The following is a 24,321-nucleotide window of genomic DNA, read 5'->3' as shown; positions in this document are numbered from 1 at the left end:
AATGATGTACTTAAATTTAAAGGTGAATAATTTATTTTTGTACCCGATAACAAATTATTCGTTTGTATAACTACAGAACAAAATCTAAGATGTATGATTAATTCATCAGATTTTTTTGCCGATGGTACTTTTAATTACGCGCCAAAACATATTCAGCTCTATACAATTAATTGTTTACAAAATGGATTTTATATACCTGTGGTTTATTTTTTCTTGCCTCATAAATCTAAACAAACCTACATTGACATGTGGTTATTTCTTCAAGAATTAAGTGAAAAATTAATTTTCAAAAGACTTGTTATTCAAAAGTTACATTTAGACTTTGAGATAAGTGCTCATGAAGCATGTAGAGAGGTGTTCCCAAATGTAGAAATTCAAGCATGTCGATTTCATTTAGGGCAGTGTTGGTGGCGAAAAGTAAATATGCTTAAAATGTATTATTTCTTTATAAAATGGTAATATTCAACGTTACAGATTAACTTTACATATAAATTCTGAACAGCGACTCCGAACAGCATATACAAATGACGACGAGTTAGAAAAATGGTTAAAGCTATTTTTCGGGTTGCCATTTCTATCACCACATGAAATCGAAAATGCATTCATTGAACTTGTATCTATATGTCCTAACCTAGATATAGGATTTTTATTTTCTGATTATATATTGAAAACATACGTAGAAGATCACTGTTTATTTCCACCGAAAATTTGGGCTCAAGAGCCATCGGAAAATCCTCGGTATGTATAATAATATATAACTATGTATGACTTTCTTGGAAAATTTTTTCTTATTATTAAATAATTATAATTATTAAGAAACATACTTGCTTAAAGTGTATATAAACATACATAAAGTATTTTAAACTAGAATAAAAGATAAAAAATATACAGATAAATTGTATCGCCAATTTGTTTATAACCACCACGATTAATTTTTGTGCGCATAGCATAAAAATAAATTCTAACATGATCGACTCTGTAATCGTCTGCGGTATACCGGTCGACCAGTTTTATCATATAACTACATTAATTTTATATAAACGTTTTGTTTTTATTTATTTATTTATTTTACTATATATTTTAAAGTACAACAAATGGATCTGAGAGTTTCCATAGAACATATAATGCCAAGTTTCATAGTCCACACCCTTCAGTTCATTTGGTTATAACAGTTCTAAAGGAAACACAAGAAGAGACTTGCACGAAAATAAGAGCTGTGTCTAAAGGACGTTTGAATCAAATGGCCTTAGCCGACAAACAGCGATTACATTACACAATAACCGAACATAACAAATTTTCAAATCATAGAAATATAATAAAATATTTATCAAGTATTTTTATTAATTACCAAGGTATCAAATTATAATTATTAAACCATTTACAAATTATATATTTTAAATGTTTATATTTTTTTATTTTTAAATTACAAAAATTAATTGATAATAATAAATAATAAATGGCAACGTTGCATGGAAAATCGTACGGAATCGTGTTGTTTTTGGGATCATTTTATAATCCATTGTTTGTTAGAAATCGTACGGAATCGTGTTCCCAAAAAGGTAAAACGTACGGAATCGTGCTTTACCGACTAGAACGGCCAGGCTATCAGCTGGTGCGCGGTTATATGTCGGCAACGCAATCAATACAGATAAAAAAATGAAACAGCAACAATCAACTACCTCCAACACTAAACCAAAACAATCGATATCTGGGTCATCGAACACTCAAAATAATTTGCGTGAAACTCGCACATTAAGTACAACAAGCGATGTATTTAATTCATCAGTTGAAATGGAAGATAATGACGTTAATTATGTTACGCAAAAACAAAAGAAAACTTCAAAACATAATCTTTCTGTGACAGATACACTTGAATCAAAAAAAAAACCAAACCAATGTTTACGATGGTAAACAGATTTTCCCCTCTCGCTATAAACGATGAACCTACCAGCAAAGAAAACAACTCATCAGAAAACAGCGAAATAAAAATAAAACCACCACCGCCAATAACCGTACGTGGTATGCTAAATTTCATAGGATTCCGAAACGAATTAATAAATCTAATCGGGCTTAAAAATTTACGTGTACGAGTAACCACGGGTTAAGCAAAGATTTCCACAATCCCCACTAAAAAATATCAATGGAAATTGGTGTAAATCTGATCTAAAAAAGCAGAAACCTTTCAATCTCATCTCTCGGATATTTTCCAACCCCATCAAAATATTGGCAATCAAAATTTCTCTAATCACATAGAAAGCTCACTTACATCTCCGCTTCCACTATACCTTACCCCTAAACCATTCACTTCAGGTGAAATCCAACACCTTATAAAATCTCTTCTCCTCAAAAAATTACCCGGACTAGACTTAATCACCACTGAAATGATGCGATAACTATCAAAAAAAGCACTAATGCACCTCACTCACATACTAAATTCTATCCTAAGACATTCCTATTTCTCTCTTCACTAGAAAGTATCAGTTATAATCCTAATTCCGAAATCGGGTAAACCTCCCGACATCCCATCGTCCTATCGTCCTATAAGCCTCTTACCATTTTTTACCAAACTCAGCGAAAAATTAATACTTAAACATATATCCAAAATTATAAACGACAAAAAAGTAATACCCAACACTCAGTTTGGGTTTCAAAATAAACATTCCATGTTCCATCAAGCACACCGTCTAACCGACATCATAGCATATTCATTTGAAAACAAATTTTACTGTTCCGCTATCCTAGTGAATATTGCTCAAGCTTTTGACAAAGTTTGGCTACCGGTCTCCTATTTAAATTAAAAATATTTCTAACACCTCCTTACTTCTTATTTTTTAAATCATACTTAGAAAATCGCCATTTCGTCACCAAAGTAGGCTCTGAATTCTCCCACTTATCACCTATTTTAGCTGGAGTCTCCCAAGGTGTTATCTCATCCCCATTATTGTACAACATATATGCAGCAGATCAACCAACATTCGCCCACGTCCGTAGCCGAATTTGCAGATGATAAAATCATCTACACTTCTCATAAAGGCCCATATACTACCGGTCTATTTCTACAGTCTTCTCAATGACCTAGATCTATGGTACTCAAAGTGGAAAATTAAGGTTAACAATGAAAAGTATTCCCATATCACTTTTACCCTAAAAAAAGGCTCCATCCCTCCTATCTCACTTTCTAGCCAAATTATACCACCAGCTTCCAATGTCAGTTATTTAGGATTAACACTTGATAACCGCCTAACCTGGGCAGAACATGTCAAACAAAAAAGACAATTGTTGAACACTAGGCGAAAAGCTCTATACTCCCTAATAGGAAAAAGCTCCAAACTCTCCTTAAAAAATAAACTTCTATTGTATAAATCTCTCCTAAAACCAATATGGTCCTACGGGATTCAGCTATGGGGCGCCGCTAAAAATTCAAATATTTATAAAATACAATCTTTCCAATTCACTACATTACGAATCATTACTAAAGCTCCCTTCTATGTCATAAACCATACATTACATACAGATTTAAACGTACCAACAATTACTGAAACAGCCACTTAATCATACAAACTCTTTCGTGCACTCCTTGCAAACCATCCAAATCCCCTAATACTTGCCCTAAATTCAAATACCATTCCAGGAAACCCACCGAGAAGGCTAAAGAGAAACTAGAGTCGGGACTTAGCCTAAAATATATAACAAAATAAAATAAATAAAAACCAAGTCAAGGAGTTACTACTGGGTAACTCCTTTAATCAAGTTATTTATGTCATTATACTATTAAAGCAAACATGCTCATTATATTAATAAATTTACATATTGTATATATTCCGATAAAATAATAAAAAAAAAAAAATAATTTATTTATCGTTCTTCTAAAAATAAAATATTATCTTAAGAAAGGTTAAACTTTCGGCCTAGTGTAATTGAATTGTCATGTTTCACTAACGGATATGAGGATAGAAACAAAACAGACACAAATTTACCTAATGCAAAAACATTTTTTTAAAAAAATAGGTATAAGTACATTAAAACAAGATTTTGGACAAAGAACTTGAAAAAATATTGATTATTTCCCATGAAATAAATATAAGAATCTTGTTTTGATATAGAAAAAGAAGATAAAAATACACACTTATTGAAAACTGTTTATGTTTTAACGTACAATGCACGCCATTTTTTACAAAATACAATGTATAATAATTAGTTATTATTTATTAAAATTTCAGCCTACTCTAAATGTACATTTAAGTATTGGATTTAAAAATTATGGTCCCTTGATTTTCGTTCTAACACAATAAGAATTGTTTACATTATATTGTAGGAAAACCCGTTGTTAAAATAAAAAACCACTCCGAATTTTTAAAAAATAAGCTATTTTTTATGAACGACAAACAATTATTATTGCTTTTTAATAATAAGATTAATGCGCAAATGTAAAATAACTAACTCATTTTATTGATTTTTCATATTTTATTTTATAAAATAATGAATTTTTTTTTTTTGTTTTGTAAAATTAACTTATCAAACTTTGAATACGTGATGGTTATAAATCTTAATCATCGATACATGTATTATTATGAATATAATTAATATAATTAATACCTACATATATATTTTATAATTTTGCAATAGTGCCCATGCATGAACGGAAAAACCTAAACATAGTTTCTTATACAGAATTAATTGGCCCATACACAACTAATATATATATATATATATATTGACAATATTTGACTAACATATTAGATGACCACTAACGTATTAATATTATTGATAAGTATTATTTGATTAAGTGATGTTAGTTTAAACTTCAATTCAAACGCAGATAATATTAAGCGTTTAGTGGTACACCTAACTAGTATATAGAATACTTACGTGTATTTTATAATATTATTATAACACTTGTGAGTTTTAATAAATAATAATATTTTTATACAAAAATTGGGATTTTCATTTTGTTGGCGCGTTAACGTTATATATGATTAACCAATTTTTCATGAAGATTCAATATACTCGTATATATATAATATATAGGGTCTACCATTAATTCCCAATTATCTAAATAGTTTCAAATGTTATTCTTCTTTTATTTCTTTTAAAATTTTATGAAACTAATGAAACATAATTTAAAAACTGTTTCAGTAAAGATATTGCGTTATGAGTATATCTTCGTGGGAAACTATAACTACAAGATGGTTCAGTACTACGATCTCCAAGAAACTCATTTTCCCTTTTTCCCATTCACTTATAAATACATTTATCGACCACGGTGTCAAAGTATAAAATATTTCGAAATATCTACAACACGAAAATATATGATAATATTATCCATGATATTTATTGTTTATTTTTTTAAAACATTTTTTTTAGCGTTAAGTAATATTTCAATTTTCAATTTCAAATATTCAATATTAATAAGAAATGTCTCAAAAACTTGACCCTATATTTGTGCTATACGAAAAAAAAAATTAAATACTTAGTATTCACTAAAAACGTGTGATGTTAAATATGGGTACCGAATGATGAATAAATAGTTTGTACAATAAAAATACAAAACAAATTTTTCTTATATTCTTTGCTAATAATTAAGTACTAAAAATAAATATACAAAAATAGTATTCACCGTGAATAATGATGAATCATCGGTTTATTAAAAATATCACTATCGAAGTAAAAAATATTCTTGGGACGTATTCAAAAAAATACATTCACATGTAACAATCATCGGTACGCTAATTATTTTTTTTTTATACGATTTGTTTCAATTATTAAATCGTGCACGTAGTTAGAGATTCAATGATTGTATTGTTGCTGAGTACATGTTATTACAACAACGAAAAACGTATATTGATCCATGTAAACGCATATTCATCAATATTTATGTAATTATAAAAATATATTTTAAACTGTGCCAAAAAATTAATCGTAAACAATAATGTAATTAAACCGTATTGAATCTTTATAATTTATTTCATAATCTTAAAGCTGTACCTAAAAAATGTTTATTTGTCCAACATTCCAAAACATTGCGGTTCAAAAATTGGCAGTCAACAATCGTTAAGAAACTTAACTTATAAAAGTAATGTCATTATTAAATTATAAAACTAAAATTAACTAACGGCAGTCGGATAATGAGAGTACGTTTCGATCATAAATCAAATCCATGGCACGCGAAAAGATTTTGTGGGCACGCGAAAATGTTTACTTAAATATTTTATAATATATAATATAGGATCTATAATATATTATAAATAATTAAAAAAGCAATATTATTATAATTATTATTATTATTATTATTATTATTATGTACCTAAATTAACTTTTTTATACTAATACATTAATTATACAATCAAATTATAATATAATAAAATATAATATTTTTAATATTTTTTTCATGACACGCTCTATAAAAAAAAAAAAAAAAGGTAATTTTGGGTACGCAGTGTTCAAAAGGTTTGCCATCCCTGACCTATATCTATTCACAGTAACTGTAAAATTCAAGAGAATACCTTTAGAAATGGAGCGAAAAAATTAAGCAAAAATGAAAAAAACTTGACAAATATTAAGTAACGGTTAAAATGACAAATCCTTTGATGCACATGCGAATTATGCGCTCAAAAGGCATTGTTTTTGAGCATCAAGAAAAAAATTCGATTTGCATTGTATATCTTATACGTGCCTTAATCGCGTACACTACATTGCTCTACGCATCATGAACACGTAACATTATGATATTGAATATAGGTAAGCACGGTATATTATACCTCTCATCACTGTCGTAGCACTTTTTTAGTACGCAGTTTTTTTTTTTTTTTAATTAAGGTACCAACACGCACACCAATCACTAGTGTTGCACAGGTACCTACGCGTATTGATGAGTTATATACCTAACTCGTGTATGTATTTCATTTTGGCTTTGTTGTTATTTCCGCGCACAATACACAGCATAATCCTGTTTCAATATAATCCAACTCGTTACAATAATATTATAATAACAAAGATTCATGGCTTAGACCCTCTCTACGATGACAAGTGTTATAGCGAAATTTGCACGATCGTTGAGATTATATAATGATGAAATAAAATAAACCACGTGAAACACGATTATACAACAATAAATGACTTAAAAATCACAGCTACGTACTATAATCTTCTGGTTAATTATTGCGTTCCATCACATATCACATTTTGAGTGGTGAATACGCTTGTACCCGTATTTAATTAATGAATTATAATTTTTATATTTTCTATTTCAATATATAAAGATCAATACAAAATCAGTTCAGCATAATATCTATTGTAAATAAATCTATTGTTTATAAATCCTTTATTAACCTGGCTTATGAGTTCACTGCAGGTGTTTGATGAAATAAACAGAAATAAATTCCTGTGTATCCGAAGGAATAATTATCAGAGACATTTAATCATTTAATATAATTTAACTGTTAGAAAAAAGTATTAGAAAATAAAAACGAATGCATATCTATTAATTTCACATTCTTTTGTATTTACATTAATTTTAATTGTTTTTAGATTTGTATTCATTATATAGTTGAAAATAACTATATTTTGTAGGTTTTCTAACAACATAAAATTTGTTAGTTTTAAAACTACAAATTATTTTTATTTTATTTTGAGTAATATTATTTTTTGACATTTTTCAGGATATTAAATCCACAATCTTCGTGTAACATTTATATGTTATGAACAATATGGAATACCGGGCAATTTATACATTGCTCGGGCAATTTGCTCCTGTCCGGGCAATTTGAACCTCGAATATAAATAAATACCCAATTACAAAGTTTCTTGAAAATCAAGAAATCTGGACTGGTTAATCGTAAATATCAATTATAGTCCATATATTGTTGTCTAAATGTATCGATAAATTATATTACTTTTATCAAACTGATATAGGAAAACAATAGTTATAAGGTTAAAGAATATAAATAGCGAGTAAGAAATATTTTACTGATATTTTTTTCTTTGTTCTGCATTATAGTAGAAGTATGAAAAATTATTAGTAAAATATTATACAGTTATAATAATAAGTATTATTAATATTTCTGTTCGATGTTCAAAATTAAATTGAATTGAAATACTTAAAGCGTATCTTAGTCAATTTTGTGACGAATTTGTATGTGTTGTTGACGAGAAAGAAAGCTGTCTCAAGTCTAATAAGTATATAATAAGAGTGAATATTTCAAATAGTGAATCAGCCAAAAAGTTTATAAATGTATTTACTTTGGCAACTAATGTTTCATATATATTAAATTCAGAATTACCAAATCCTTCAAAGTAAGCCAAAGCACAAATAACTTCAACAATATATCTTACTATTTTGTACTAAAAATAATTATATTTTAGGATAATTTTTCATAAGTATTACAAGTGTAAATGAATACCCTAAACCTAAATCAATGAATTATGTATGCAACATGAAGAGTATAGATAATATATTAAAGGCAGACTCATCTCTCTTCACATAAGAAAAGAGTTATAAAATTACCTCTTAATAAATAAAATAACTTAAATATTACTTAAAATCTAACGTCACTCACCAAAGATAATGTTTTTATTATAATAGAATGAGTAGAAATATTTGTATTTTTTTTTTTTTTTGCAATTAATTTTGATTACTAAATTCCACTTACAAAATGTTAAATGTTCATTTATGTGCTATAATATTATAATTTATAAAATGTATTTAAATACAAACTGCTAAGTAAGTATTAAATAGATGAGTAGGTACCTAACTTACAAAATTTGCTATAATAAATCTTGTATGACGCATGGGAACAGTTAGAAGGCAGTATAATTACGCATTATATTATTTAAAATTATATATTATGTCTATGGCGGGTACTTGGGTAGTATTCAAGATTCGTAGTATAGAATAGATGATATTCATACATTTTTGTATTCTGGGTTTATAGACTGTAAAGTAGTAATGGGGTAATTACGTAGGGTAACCTTGAATTAACGGTATAGGTAATTTAAAGACCCTAAATAAAAATATATAGGCTTATATTATATTAGTCTTCTTATATAGGCTATTTAGTATAAATATATTAGTTAAAAATCACTTATATCTAGTTGCCAATTAGTAGATGAGATAAAATATCTACATTCAGCCATGGCCTATGATGATAATGCGATGATAACGAACTAATTAGATATTAATATTAGTTCGTGATATCTATACTTAGCCATAATAACAATAGTATGATTTACCCGCGCAATTTAAACCAACTAATGAGAACAGCGTATTAGAATAAGGCGCTGGGGCACTCTAGGGTTTGGTAATACGCTGCCGAACGATACCCAGAAAGATACCATCCACCTTATAATTACGTTTTACATCTTCTAAAAGGGTTAAGTCAAAATGGAAGATTTCCCGGCAGACAAATCAACCAACAAAGACGCAGAGCAGATATTTTTGATGATAATACAGAGTTATAGGTAATAGCATACATAAGAGCTAATTCACGTTCGTCAATTAGGCATGTTGCTCGCAAAATTGACGTTTCATATGGTTATGTTCAAAAAATTTTAAAAAATCACAAAATGCACCCATATAAAATCAATTTCATCCAACATTTGCGTGCAGGAGATTCAATTCGTAGGTTAGAGTTTATAGCTTGGTTCAATGTTAAATTATTTGATGACCCTTTAATAGTCAATCATATTCTTTGGAGTGATGAATCAAAATTTACAAACAATGGCATTATGAATAAACAAAATCATCGACATTGGGATGACACAAACCCACACTGGTCACGTGAGGCTAATTTCCAAATGGTCTGGGGAATAAATGTATGGTGTGGATTAGTTGGTGGAAAGTTAATAGGACCGTTCTTTTATAATGGAACGCTTAATGGTAGACGATACCTTAATTTTTTAACCAACGAACTACCAAGACTTTTGGATGATATTTCATTAGACATACGAGAACGAATGTTTTTTCAGCATGATGGAGCACTAGCTCATAATGCAATTACTGTTAGAAGATATTTAAATTCAATATTTCCGAACCGCTGGATTGGTACCTATGGTGTCGTTCCTTGGCCTTTACGATCTCCTGATTTAACGCCACTGGATTTTTTTTTTATGGGGATATTTGAAGACTGGTTTATGCAGATCCACCTGTCAATCTTCAGGACTTAAAAAACAAAATACAGGCGGCATGTGATATTTTAAGTGAGAACCAAATCAAGGCGGCAACTTCAACTGAATTTTTGAGGCGACTTGGATCATATTTAGAGCATAATGGCGAAAACTGAACAATTCATAAGATAGATTTATTTAATCTATTTTATTTTGTATTATAATATTAATATTACTATTATCATTATAACTATTTTGTTATGAATTTAATTAATTCAATAGTTTAAATTAAAAATAATATCGTAGACTAAAAATAATTTTTAACAATTTCACACTTATTTTATTATTTCCAGTGGTTATAAATGAAAATTTCATTAAATACGATTTATGCATAAATTCAAATTTTGATTTATTCTAACTTGGTCAATTTTGTAAATAGAAAAAAACTTTTTATACAAAAAACGTTTAAAAAAAATAATCTATCCGAATATATAAAAAAAAGTAGTATTTCCATTAAAAAAATTTAAGTTGTGTTGCGCATGCACACACCAAAAGTGTTGAAAATTTGAAAATCATAAATAAATGTGTATTTAAGTACCCCCTAAGCACTCTAAAATATTCGCTTCAATACAACAATACAAGGTCATCCACCTGAGATATTTATTGTTACCTTAAACCGTGATCACACTGTATATATATATATGAATATAAAATAATGAAAAAATATCGTAATTCAATAATCGAGTTATAAACACTAATAACGCGAATGGGTCCGAATGCATTGGAATCACCGATAAAAGTTATCAAAAAAATCTTAAATGTCACTACGATTATAAATAGTACACACTATAATTGTGGTCAAAATAAAAGCTAATTTTATAATAAATATTTTTTTTAAATATTGACCTATACTCTTGAGACTAATCGTTAAACGTGGTTTACACGATGCTAGTTTACTAGCTACCAATAAGCTAGTTAACCATTTGCTAGTATAAAAGCATGGCCTAGTTGAGTATGCTAGTAAACTATTTTGATAACAAACTAGTTCGCGATTATAGTAGAAACATTTCGACTTTTTGACAAACTAACGTGCTATTTTATCATTAGCGAGTTATAATAGTATTATATAACCAGAGGCGTAATTATATGTTTGCCACGTGTAGGCTTTTGGAAAATTGCCGCTCTAAATAACTAAAATAATATACTGCACTAATTGAATTATCATTTAATAACCTACTATAATATAGATATTAATTAGGTAAGTACGTAAAACAAATTTTATTTAAATATAAAAACATTTTCTTAAGATTTCTTCTTCAACGAGTTCCTATTCGTTCCGTATGTTGGAAATCATATCGGCAATGTCCCTGTCACGTAACGTCCGAAATAAACCAACTGATGTTTTACTTTATCAATCACGGAGATTCTTCATCCAAGATATCATTCTTCTTCCTACATTTACTTTTCTTTTTATCTTTCTTTGTAATATAAGCTTAAGTATATTGTATCGCTGTTTATTTCTCATTATGTGTCCAATGTATTCAAGCTTACGAGCTTTTATTGTAGTGAGAAGTTCTTTCTGATTACCCATTTTTTCTTTCTTAAGATTTAAACAGTTTTTAATAATAACTAATAACCAAAATACTTTAAATTAAACCTTTAAATTTGCCTCTACGTTCCTATAATGTTTGCATACCTATACCTAAATACTCCACTGCATGTAACTGAACTACTAGTTGTTTATTCAGCAGCTTGTATTTCCCCGGTAGTACAATATACTAGCAAAATAGATGTATAGTATCGTGTATATGAAATATCCATTTTATTATGTGCTAGTAAGATAATGGACTAGTAAAAATCATTAGTTGATTGTAAACTACGCTTTAAACAAAGTAGTTGGTTTTCATATCGCTTAAACCCATAAACTAGCTAGGCTATTTATCGCCATACTGCCACGGTCAAATATCGCTGACCATTGCGATAGACAGATGCATTTAATTTGAGAATACTCAATATCTTTGTAGTATACCAATAATTCACTTATTTAACACAAATAAGTAAAAATTGTTTTTCATTATTTTTGTTATTCCAAACCAAACGCAAGGTAAGTGATATATAAATATATTCTACCACTTACTCGTATTTTATACTGAAATAAAAGGCTCGTTTCACACTACACGGTTTAAGCCGTACAAAAAAAACCAGATTTATGTCAATCCCAAACTTGAAGTTTAATAATGTTTAGAAAACACAAGTCTTGTATTATTATAATAAACCACAAACAAATTATTGCACTATGATTATTTAATTGTTGCAACAAAAAACAGCAGAAAAATTGTATTTTTTGGGTACATCCTATTAATGCTTGGAGAGAGGAAGTTGAATTATTTTATACTTTATTTAATGACATTCAAAATTATGAAATTAAGGTTTTTAATTATTTTTGTATGTCAAGTAACAATATATTATTATAAGTTTAATACAAATTTTAATCAATTTAAGTTCAATTAAAAGTTTAGTATTAAGTAAATACCGTGCATTTGTTTATGCGTTGTAATTTTAATTACATGTATTGGTTGGAATAATTTAAATTGTTGATAATTTCATAATAATTATAATTATTGTTTACATACCATCGATTAAAATAATGCAAATACAAAAAAAGAAAATTTATAACATAAAAGTATTCATTTACTGATCAAGTAGAATATATTTAAATTAAAAAAAAAAAAAATGTATTTTCACAAAAGGATTTTGTAGCCAAAACAAGCTTTAACAAGACTATTATTTTATATAAAACAAAATCCTAAAAATTCTACAAAAACATAAAACAATTTATTTATATAATTTAAGGTAATGCTATAAAATAACAATTACTTTTGTACGTATATTTCTACTAAAAAAGTATATACCGATTTTGAATTAATTACTTAATTGCTATTATTGTTTTCGTCCAATACAAATATTGAAATATTTATAATAATAGTATTCCTTCTTGTTCAGCATTTCTTAGAAATTCTTAATTTATTCATCATAGGAATATTAGCAAAAATAATATGCAATTAACATCCTTGGGGGTTGCGGAAGTTTTTGCCTGCATACTTAGCACTGCTGCCTAATTCTTCTTCAATGCGAAGTATTTGATTATACTTAGCAAGACGTTCAGAACGACAAGGAGCTCCAGTCTTGATCTAAAATTATAAATAACTTGAATAAGTATAAGGAATTATAATAATATAGAAAAATTTAACTAATGTCATATATATGCACAGCCAATTTTTTTTTTAAATTTATATACGTAAAGTATAAATTTAAATATCAATGCTAATACTACTAGAATGTATAGAATATATTTATCACCGCAATACATCATAAAGGTATGGTTTCCAATCTGTGACTAGCCGCAATGATCGCATAATTGGCTACTCTTTAAGTAAATATCTTAATGTGGTTTCTAATGTCCAATAGACATGGCAATTTTATTCTGAACGATTTCATTAAATATTTTTATAAACAAATTATTTCGATAGAAATATGTCAAAAACTCTATTCACTGACAACTGACAGTGAGCTGTTAATTCCATTGTGGTTAGTTGCAGCTTGGAAACCTTACTTTTTAAGTCCAAAAAAAATCAAAAATGAGATTCAATATTGTCAGAAAAAAATACTGTATAATAAAGTATCTAAATATCTCTATCTTTTAACTATAATTTATAGAAAATTTAGATATATTTTTAGCAAAATTAGAAAAAGTTAAATTTTATAAACACTTTATATGAGTGTCCTAAAAAAATTGTATTTAGAAAATTATGAAGTGTAAATTGTATTAAATTTTGCATATAATAGATGTAATAATTTGAATAATTATGAAACATTAAGATTATGGCTCCATTATCATGTTTGAAACTAGTAAATGAGATATTAAAATATGTATAAAACAAATATATCAAATAATTTTTAAGATTAAAACTTCACTCATTATACACGTATATATTTTTATATAGGGGCCTTTTATTTATGTGTGTACAAAATTAAAAAACTTCAATTTATTTATATAAATGAATGTTAATTTTTATAATTGGAGATCAGTTTTGTAATTACAAATATTTAAGAATTTTATTAAATCTTCAATGCATATATATATTTAACATCTTAATAAATTAAGTAAATGTTAAATGTTAATTTAAAACTTACTTGTCCTGTACTCAACCCAACAACTAAATCAGCAATGAATGTATCTTCAGTTTCTCCTGAACGATGAGATACCATTGTACCCCATCCATTCTTTTTGGCCAACAAATGTGCTTCAATGGATTCGGTTACTGTACCGATTTGGTTGACTTTAAGCAACAAACAGTTACAAGCTTTCTTCTCTACTGCTTCAGCGATACGTTTTGGATTTGTTACAGTTAAATCATCACCAACAATCTAATATAAAATATGTAAATATCAATATTTAAAATGGTTTGAATACAATTATAATTAAAAAATAAATAGTACAATTTAAATATGGAGACTACAATTAAATCTTTGGCTTAAAACCATTCATATCAACAATTATTTGTAAATGTAACTAAAAAAATAATTGGAAAACATTTGTATAAATTAAGTCAACAAGATTTAAATTTTGTATGAAACTTATATGAATATAAACTATGAATTATATACAATACAGGTATATGCATAGGTATGCTGAGATGACATACATCAAAATGAGAATGTTAACGTCAATTATACCTGGATGTCAGTAGAGCCAGTAAGTGCAGACCATGCTTCCCAATGATCTTGATCAAATGGATCCTCAATGGAAACAATAGGGTATTCTTTAATGAATTCTTTATACAAATCTGTCAATGCTTCAGTTGAAATAATTTGACTTTTATCTTTGCTTTCAGATTTATTTTTGAAATCCAAGTCATACTTTCCATCACTAAAACAGACATTAAATTAAAATCAATATAAAATTAATGTTATATAATTATGTACTGAAAGTGAAAAATTATGCTATCTTTGAATTCATAATTGTAAATTTCTTAGGGAAACATAGTATAGCTTTAATGGATACAAAATATTTATAGTCATTACATATTGAACAAAATTAACATATTTTAAATTTTAAGTTTATATATTATTCAGATACTTATTAGCTTAAGAATGAAAATAACATAATCACTAAGTAAAAATTATCAAATAAATAAATAACAAAATTAGGGCCAGGATTTAAATGCAAAGTGCATATTTTTTTGGTTGATCATACAAAGTGCTTTCAAGAACATAATTTGTTTCATCATGTAATGAGGATTTCAAGGCTATAAATTGTATTTTGCATTTTTTTTTTTTGCATATTTCGACGTTTTTTTATTTTTAGTATTATTGGGTCATTTTGTTGGTTTTTAATGCATATTTGTTCAATATACTAAACAAATTTAGCCTATTCAAAATAAAATCAAAAGATAAATTATTTTCTTAACACTTAAATAAGTTTATCAGGTTTTCCCATACACAATGTCAACCTTTATTTTTCAATTCATTTTTGATCCTATCTTAATTTAACTCATATATTACATGCGATTGTGATTATAATATATTATATAGTATATTAAATAATGCCCAAAATAAAAATATATATAATTTATTTATTTTTAAGGTCATTTATGAGGTAAAATGCATTTTTTTAAGGACATTTTTGGCTATTTTTTAGACCATATTTGTATAGTTTTAAGTGCATTTAAATCTGCGCCCTACTCATAACTATATTAGAATGGATTGTTAAACATAAAAATGGTAACAATTAATGTTTTTAAATAATACGATGTATAAGGTGCCTTACACATAAAATTCAGAAGCAGCAACATCCATTCCAATTTGAACTTTTCCTTTATATCCAGCCTTTTCAATAGCAGTTTCAATTAAACGTAAACCTTCTTTGTTTTCAAGAATATTAGGAGCAAAACCACCTTCATCGCCAACTGCTGTAGCATCCAAACCAAATTTGGCCTTAATGACATTTTTAAGGTTATGGTATACCTCAGCACCAATTTTCATAGCCTCGGTAAAAGTACTTGCACCTAAATTTACAAATATGGATTAAATGATAACTCACATTTTCAGTTTAACAATCATTACCAGTAGGCAAAATCATGAACTCTTGCATGGCCAACTTGTTACCAGCATGAGAACCACCATTGATAACATTGAAAGCAGGAACAGGCAAAATAATTTCTTTGTTTCCAGCCAAGTCAGCGATGTGCCTAGAATTGCCATAGTTAAATTTTTATCAGAAATTGCAAATATCAATGATTTATTATTTTTAATAAAAATTTATAATTACTTGTAAAGAGGAACACCTTTTTTAAAAGCACCAGCTTTAGCTACAGCTAATGAAACACCCAAAATAGCATTGGCACCAAGTTTAGATTTGTTTGGTGTTCCATCTAATTGTAACATAGCATCATCAATAGCTTTTTGTTCGGTGACTATGATTCCCTATAGGCATAAAAAAAATTTATAATAAAAATGATTATTCAATTTTAAAAATACAATACTTCTGAGTTTCATTATAATTGAATTAAAAAGATATAATTATACATTTACTGGTAAAATTTTAAATCTTAAGATCACATAAATGTAATTTTCATTTCTTGAAAAATTATTTTACATAAGATTTAGGTTAAATATTAAGAATAAAATGTAATATAATTTTAGTATAAAATATTTTACTCATAATTTGACATTAAATTAAAAATTATTTAAAAAATAAATAAATACTTTTTGTAATAATCATATATTAACTAGGGTTCTATTTTATAATTTAAGATAATGTATGAATCACTTCATTTGTTTAATTATAAGTAAAAAAAAATAAAAAAAAATACCGATTTAATAAGAGCTGGAGCAATAATGTTGTTGATATTATTGACAGCAGTAGACACTCCTTTTCCTAGGTAATTGCTCTTGTCGTTGTCACGAAGTTCCAATGCTTCATAGATACCAGTACTGGCACCAGATGGAACAGCTGCACGGAATACTGGTCCATTATCAATGGTTAAATCAACCTATTTCCAAAAAAATATACATATAATTTAAAAATGATTTTAATAAAATCTTATTACTAAAATAAAATTGAACTTACTTCTACAGTAGGATTACCCCTGGAGTCGAAAATTGAACGAGCTACAATTTTTGTAATAGGCATGTTATTGATGCAAGAAAATTTGTTGATACTTGAAGTCTGGAAATGTCTAAACACAATAACTAAATTAATATTTAATAAAATAGGTACCTATACAATGATTGATTATTTTGGCTGATAATCAATTAGATATTTATAAGGCAATGTCAGAACGAGGTTATGGTCAAATGGCCCACAACTAATATAAATATAACATAATCTAACATTGAAATGCTAAATCATAAACCTGAATTATTTAGGTTAAATTTTATAAACCTACAACTACTCAATTTTAAAACAAATTATAATATTTAAGAAAGATGCTTATGAATTTATATTGATGATAATATAAATTAAGAAAATTAAGTTCATAGTTTTGTTATGCAGATAAAATATGATAAATAAAAGTGAAAATCAAAAATAATAAAGGATTATTAATTAGGAAGGAAAATAATACAAACCTAGAAAATATTAATGTAATACCAGGATACAGTTTGAAGTTCAATAGATATTTATAAAAAGATACCATCACAAATAAACTTTGAATTCTGAGGACAAAATATTGTAGTCATTATAATATACAATAAAAGAGTATGAATATCAAAACAGTATTAAATTTAACATTATAAAGACATAGAAAATTATTTATAAACGAATACACCACATATATTATTATTAAGCAATTAGTATAAGTTAATATATTATATTTTAATATATTCAAAAACAGTTTGATCATAATATTTTAGTAAATATATATAAACTAATATTTTATTAAGTTTATCTCTTAATAAGCAAAGGTCACAAGTTATGATTATAATTATGGATACGAAGGCTAATATATTAAAGGTGACATTAAACTGAAAATTTCTCAAATTATAATAAGCTAATAATAGGTAATTTAGTAAGATAACCATAATATAATATTAAATATTATGAGGAAAATCCAAAATATAAAGTTATTTGATTTTTAAAATTAATGATATGTAAATTATCATTACCTACAATTCATTAAAAATGATAAGACTAATGATTCATTTTTAATCCTCGTGTATAAATATAAATGCATAAAATATAAATGCGTTTTTTTATAACTAAAATATAGTCATTTTTATTGTTTTGTCTAAATTTAATAATATCGAAAAGCTCATAATCTTTTTTTTTTTAGCCATAATAGATATATGTATGAGGAACTTTATATTATATTTCCTAGACTTGTTGTCAAATTAAAATTATTTTGTGAATATATTACAAAAATACAAATATAAAATTTTCAAATACCTATAAATACGTCAATAATATCAAAATCTTTTAAATACAATACCATCTGTAACGAACATGGTAATATAAGCATCCAATAGAGATTTACTATCTTTACCAGTATTATTATTTGATTAACATTTTTTATTTGACAATTGTTGGGAAATTTGTTAAATAAACCTCAAAAAATACTAACTAAACAACATTTTTTATCAAAAATATCTTATGACAGTAATGACCCAAAAAATTTTTTTGATCAAAATTGTGTATACATATACAAAAAATATACAAAAAAACAACATTAAATAAAACCAATATTCTCAGATTTACCCAGTATCTAAAAAAAAATCATGAAATAATTACATATAAATCAAGTAATTTGAATACTTTAACCATGTCCTATCTTGCAAATTGACTCAACCAATTTCTAAAATTTCAGTCTATTTGGCTAACTTATTAACTACAAACAATGATAAAAATAAAATAGAATTTTGTTTTAAAACTAAAATGCATAAGATTAATAATAATTAATAAGTAGTTGAACATGAAGTTCAATAAATGTATGCCAAGCTATAATTCAAGGTCAAACTAACCTTGTTTCACCTTCCTGCATTTTATTTATACAATTTACCAAACAAGACAATTAAATCCCAAAAAAATAAGACATTAAGCAACATAGCATTGATAATTTATAAAATACTTTGGGGCTAAAATACTTCATATCTACAAGATTATCATTAAATCACATTTTGCATGTAAATCAGTATTCATAATGGCAAATTACAAGCACTTGAACATAATGATATTTGGAAAACAATTATAAATCTTTAACCCACGTAGGTCACTTTTAACATAGAAGCAGATTCATATAAACTGAATGATAAAAAACACCCTCATAAATTACAGGTTTAATAAAATACAAGTAACGTGCATATTCGTTATACTTCAAAGCAAAACCAATTCTAAGACTCGAGACTAGACGTGGAATCGATTAATGCGGGGGCATATTATTATAATTTCCGTCACTTTTTAACCGTCCCTAGTACCAATACACGATTTGGAATAGCTCACGTAGTGCAAGCTGGAAGAGTATAAAAAAAACTGTACAGTTCACAAGAGTAACAGCACTCGTAAGACCCCTAGTGTATTCTCGCGAAATGATCCGATTAAGAAGTGCACCAACCCGCTCCGGGTGTGGTACAAACATTTTTTTTAATGCGTTTCGAATTCGATAAGTTCACAAAACATGATTTTTCAAAACCGTTCATAGTATAAATATATTATAATAAAAATCATCGATAGCACTTACTGTCAACGTACGAGGGTGAGAGTTGTAGACAACACCTGAGGTCGATAAAAGGATTGACGTGTCTAGGCGAGGTCGTCAGACGTAAATGAACGATTCCATACGGACGTCAGACACGGTTATCGATCGAGCAAAACACACGGACGCACGCGCAGCACCGGGATAAATTTACTCCGGTAATACGCCAGCGGGGAGGGAGGAAGCTGTTTTAAGCAGCTGTGGATCGTGCGGCCGGCAGGGATAAGTGACGCTCATTCGACCTATGCCGGCAACGCGAAGGTCAAAAGAAACGCTCGAACACCGATTACAACGTGGCACAGTGAGGCCCGCCGGCCGGCACGATATATCTCCCACCGTCGGCGTCTCGACGCCACTGCGGTACCGGATATATTATTTTTTTTTATATAGTGGCAGCAACAGCTGCGGTTCACCAAAATACCAGAGCCGCGGCCCCTCGCTGTTGTTGTTTTTGTTGTTGTGGTCGCCGTCGTCCTCGTCCTCACCGTTGATGTCGCCGCCGCCGCCGTTGTTGACAATGTTGACATTTCGCCGGACAGTTGTGTGCGTCGCGGAAGAGATTCGATAATAATAATAGTTAGAAAAACGTTTATTTTTTGTTTTTATTTTTTTCCATTTTCTCGTACACTACCCGTCTGTTTTGTACCATGGATATCTATGACATTATGACGACGCATGCGGAGTGCTCGATGAAAATATAAATATTACGTTATCTTTCTCCACCGTCGCGGTGTGGTGTGTGCATGCACGATATTGAACATTCCGTGCACATTGCGATCCGAACGCGTGCAACGCAGTAAACAACATCAACCCGTAGCCGCCACTAGGTCGTCTTGTTTTTACTTTTTTTTTTCAATTTTCTCTCGCTCCCTCTCACTCACTCATTCGTCGTGTCCCGTTCGACGTCTAACAACATGAAGCACCACTGTTGGCCGGGTACCAGGTAAACATACCGTTCGTCTTTATTACTATTCTTTTTTTTTATTATTACTACTATTATTATTATTATGTTTTTTGGCGTTTATAGAGCGTTTATATATAGCTAGCGAAAACAGGTTTTTTCATTGGCTATTATCGTTTATAAGAACCGCGCGTTCTCCCCGGTACCCCGCCATGCCCGTTCGTTTCCTTCCCTCCTGTCCTATTACAGCGTCTGCCGAACAGAATATCTGTTTTGTTGTTTATGTTTCGCATGTGCATGAAGTAATCTCCCTTTTTGTCCGTTGACACCAACTACTCGCACAAAATGTGGTCACCATGTGGGAGATGATGGACTGTATATCATCTATGGCGTATCGCCTCTGCTGAACACGCATAATTCATACTAGTTATGCAGCGTTTCCATGGTTACGCCGACGATGCCGTTGTCAATTTCACGCCAATATGTTCTTCCCAACTACGTTTTTAATTGTTTACACTCCGTACTATCTATATATTATTTATGTGTACCGCACAATTTCCTATAACTCGTTACGTTTTTGTGCCCATACATAATTATTTCACATAAGGCATGGAAACACCGATTTAACCATTTGAACCGAAAAAATATAGATATAGCCATTGATTATAAATACTAGTATTTATAATCAACGATATAGCTTTTGTGCATCGACTTTGTAATTAAATGTGTTTTTATACAATCTAGCATAAATTGCTTCAGACTCCATGCACAGGCACCAGGTTTGTGTTAATATTTTTTTGTTTCATTTTTCATTTTTTACCTTGGTAAACCATTTTTACCATACTTTTTAATGTATGATGGTTATATAGATAGATGCTTGAATGTAATTGAGAATGATATGAGGGCTAAAGGTGTGTGCGTAAGAGGTAGAGAAAATCCAGACAAATGGAGGTTTAGGACAAGGGTTGCTAATCCCAAATAATTTGTAAAAGGATGAAAGAGAAGAGCATTTTCATTGTATGAGTAATAAATGTTATAATTAAATAATTGAGATAAAATAATAAAATAAATAAATAGTATATCTTCCCATCACAATAAATAATGATAAAATTCAAATATACAAATTTGTGTTATTTTTAAATTATATTCTATAAATATTTTTTCAGATTTTCAAGACTGAATAAATATTATTGAACATTAAAACTAATATATCGAAAAGTCACAAAAACTAAAAACAACTTTGTATTGTACTTAGTGTCAAAAAACCACAAGTTTATATAAATAATTTAATCCTTAAACTACAAAAATGTCTTTTCTTGTTATGTGATAGTAAGTATTTAAATAGTATATAATATTTTTATAGAGATAAAATAATAATATAACCATTACATATTTTTATAGTATCAAAAAATGTCCAGAAAGCTATTAACTGACGAACAACGAGAGCAATCAAGAAAGCGTCGTTTAGAATGTGATCGTGAACGACAACGAAGAAGACGTTTAGATCCAGAATCAAGAGCCATAGAAAGAGGAAAAAATACTATTGCTAAAAGACTCTCCAGAGCTAAAGGTCTTTATGAAGATAAGATTAATAATCTGTTTTCACTTCCCAATATGAACTGTAATAATTTATCATTGTAAGACAAATTATATAGATTTTTAAATTATTGAAATAATGAAACTTTTATTTATGTATGCTTAGGTTTCACAAAAAAAAATTTGTGGATTTAGAAAAACATAATCAATTAAAAAAGGAAAGAGAAAAAGAAAAACAACATAAAAGAAGAATGAATCCTGAATTCCGTACTAGAGAACATGCACGAAACAAAATATTGAAAATAATTGCTCGACAAAAACGTTATTATGTGGGAGAGGTACGAGTTATGGTATAAAAATTCAGTATTCACAATATTAATATAAAAAGTTAAATTAGTATTCGTATAAACAATAACTTGAATTGTTAATATTAAACACTCTTAAAAAATAAAAAAAATAAATAATTCAACCAAAATTAATTACCACTAATAATACATTCTGAATGTAGCCTACAAATAAAAATACGCCATGAATTTTAGCAGGAATTTCTAAAACTACTCGATTATAGTTTTATATAAAGAAGTTAATCATTGTTTGTATTTTAAAAAAAAATAGCAATATTAATCCCATTGTTAATTTAAATACTAGTATTATTATATTTATCAATTATTAAATTTGTACCAAAATTATTCAGTTATTAATAATTTATTTTTATTTAACTACTAATTTATTGGCCATATTATCAAGACTCAATATGATCCGTTAAATGATTGGTATAAGTTATTGATGTTATTGTTTTAATAATTACAGTAAAAACCAAAATTACTCTTTTCTAAAAAAATTTTGGTAAGTTACCCTATAAATTATTACAGACTTACTGAATTTATTGTGATTTATCAAATTACCAAATATTAAATTCTATATCAAATATAGCAAATCGGTAATAAAAAATCTCATAGTATTATTTGAAAGCATTCAATTTTAATCATGACTTGTTTTGTAATTATTAATCTTACTTATTCCTACAATAGTATACTATAAATACCGGAATTTATATACAAACTTTTCATTAGAAAACTTAGGTATTAAAATGTCGAATGATTATTTCCACTCATAATAGAAAATGTGAATAATATTATTCGGGCTTTATTTCTTAAAATATATTTCATTTTGTTAATATGCTCTTTGAATGTATAATCTGATATCTAACAATACCATTTTACCAAAACTCTAATTTCTCATTTCTTCTTTTAAATCAGAAGATAGTATCTTTTTAAAATATATATATATATATATATATATATATATATATATATAAATATATATACACTTCGCAATGAAGCATCGAGAGACTACTATTGTCTCAAATAAAAAATAAAAATCTATGTACAAAATAATAAAATATTTTATATATATTATTATTAACCAAATGTTTATCAGCATTCTGTAGTTACCAATTATATTCTTAAATTGTGTAAACTAATTATCAATATTTATATAGGTAGTGAGTTGTGATTGTTGCGGTGAACCAATAGAAAGTGACCATATATGTTTTTCCAATATACTATCAATTGAACTCTACAAAATTGATGTTAGCAATAGTACCATAAAAAAAAGGCATAAATGGTACTTATGATAGCTAACATTTTTTTTATTTAATTTTTTTTTTTTTTGCAAACCTTAATTTTTATTTTATTTTATTTTTTAATATCCAAAGTTCTGAAGTCATTAAAATTACTGTTTTATTATTATTTTTGTTATGTTTTGTTTTAATAATGTTTAATTTCTATATTATAAAAAATAACAAATATGAGTTAAATTGATGTTTTGTTATATAACATCAAAAACTTAAATACTTAATATTTTATAATTCATTTTAACGATGATATCTGATATCAATGAGTGTTATAAATAATATATTAAATCAGTTACGATAACTTATGCATTTTTTAATATTTAAATTATAACTAGAACTTTGGACTTAATAACTTAATTATATTTTTCATAAATTATTACTTTAAAATAACTTAA

The 24,321-nt window shown here is 27.6% G+C and overlaps 3 protein-coding genes and 1 pseudogene across 5 annotated transcripts; 3 read left to right on the top strand and 1 right to left on the bottom strand.

Moving 5' to 3' along the window:
* Positions 1–284: 284 nt before the first annotated feature.
* Positions 285–1,911, top strand: LOC112689695 (annotated as a pseudogene).
* Positions 1,912–9,561: 7,650 nt separating this feature from the next.
* On the top strand, positions 9,562–10,277 carry LOC112689688. The gene is made up of 2 exons (XM_025563523.1): positions 9,562–10,039; positions 10,135–10,277. Exons 1-2 carry the CDS (start codon positions 9,562–9,564, stop codon positions 10,275–10,277), a joined length of 621 nt encoding a protein of 206 aa, XP_025419308.1.
* A 2,829-nt stretch (positions 10,278–13,106) lies between these two features.
* On the bottom strand, positions 13,107–19,942 carry LOC112689635 (enolase). 2 transcript variants are annotated; one of them, XM_025563441.1, is made up of 10 exons: positions 19,839–19,937; positions 17,734–17,820; positions 17,234–17,342; positions 16,977–17,156; positions 16,433–16,587; positions 16,228–16,352; positions 15,932–16,169; positions 14,839–15,031; positions 14,296–14,529; positions 13,107–13,292 (listed from the first exon to the last, which is right to left on the bottom strand). In XM_025563441.1, exons 2-10 carry the CDS (start codon positions 17,799–17,801, stop codon positions 13,164–13,166), a joined length of 1,431 nt encoding a protein of 476 aa, XP_025419226.1. In that variant the 5' UTR covers positions 17,802–17,820; positions 19,839–19,937; the 3' UTR covers positions 13,107–13,163. The 2 variants fall into 2 exon arrangements, with proteins under 2 accessions (XP_025419226.1, XP_025419234.1); XM_025563449.1 differs by lacking the exon at positions 17,734–17,820 and having other exon boundaries at positions 19,839–19,942.
* A 122-nt stretch (positions 19,943–20,064) lies between these two features.
* On the top strand, positions 20,065–24,006 carry LOC112689651. 2 transcript variants are annotated; one of them, XM_025563461.1, is made up of 5 exons: positions 20,065–20,796; positions 21,921–22,083; positions 22,156–22,391; positions 22,457–22,628; positions 23,792–24,006. In XM_025563461.1, the coding sequence occupies exons 3-5, from the start codon at positions 22,165–22,167 to the stop codon at positions 23,924–23,926; spliced, it is 534 nt and encodes a 177-aa protein (XP_025419246.1). In that variant the 5' UTR covers positions 20,065–20,796; positions 21,921–22,083; positions 22,156–22,164; the 3' UTR covers positions 23,927–24,006. The 2 variants fall into 2 exon arrangements, with proteins under 2 accessions (XP_025419246.1, XP_025419253.1); XM_025563468.1 differs by lacking the exon at positions 20,065–20,796 and adding an exon at positions 21,069–21,533.
* The last annotated feature ends 315 nt before the right edge of the window (positions 24,007–24,321 follow it).

The sequence above is a fragment of the Sipha flava genome, unplaced genomic scaffold, assembly GCF_003268045.1.
Source record: "Sipha flava isolate LNK unplaced genomic scaffold, YSA_version1 112_pilon_pilon, whole genome shotgun sequence".
Taxonomy (NCBI): domain Eukaryota; kingdom Metazoa; phylum Arthropoda; class Insecta; order Hemiptera; family Aphididae; genus Sipha; species Sipha flava.
This window is presented reverse-complemented; position numbering and strand designations above follow the sequence as displayed.

Bases quoted from the DNA above. Each gene is read 5' to 3' on its own strand.
- LOC112689688 (XM_025563523.1), top strand. From the start codon at position 9,562: ATGCACCCATATAAAATCAATTTCATCCAACATTTGCGTGCAGGAGAT. The intron at 10,040-10,134 runs GTACCTATGGTG...TGGTTTATGCAG, and splicing joins ATTTCCGAACCGCTGGATTG to ATCCACCTGTCAATCTTCAG.
- LOC112689635 (XM_025563441.1), bottom strand. From the start codon at position 17,801: ATGGTATCTTTTTATAAATATCTATTGAACTTCAAACTGTATCCTGGT. The intron at 17,343-17,733 runs GTTTGTATTATT...TATTGTGTTTAG, and splicing joins ATTACATTAATATTTTCTAG to ACATTTCCAGACTTCAAGTA. The intron at 14,530-14,838 runs GTATAATTGACG...ATTTTATATTAG, and splicing joins CTGGCTCTACTGACATCCAG to ATTGTTGGTGATGATTTAAC.
- LOC112689651 (XM_025563461.1), top strand. From the start codon at position 22,165: ATGTCCAGAAAGCTATTAACTGACGAACAACGAGAGCAATCAAGAAAG. The intron at 22,392-22,456 runs GTAAGACAAATT...ATGTATGCTTAG, and splicing joins AACTGTAATAATTTATCATT to GTTTCACAAAAAAAAATTTG. The intron at 22,629-23,791 runs GTACGAGTTATG...ATATTTATATAG, and splicing joins AACGTTATTATGTGGGAGAG to GTAGTGAGTTGTGATTGTTG.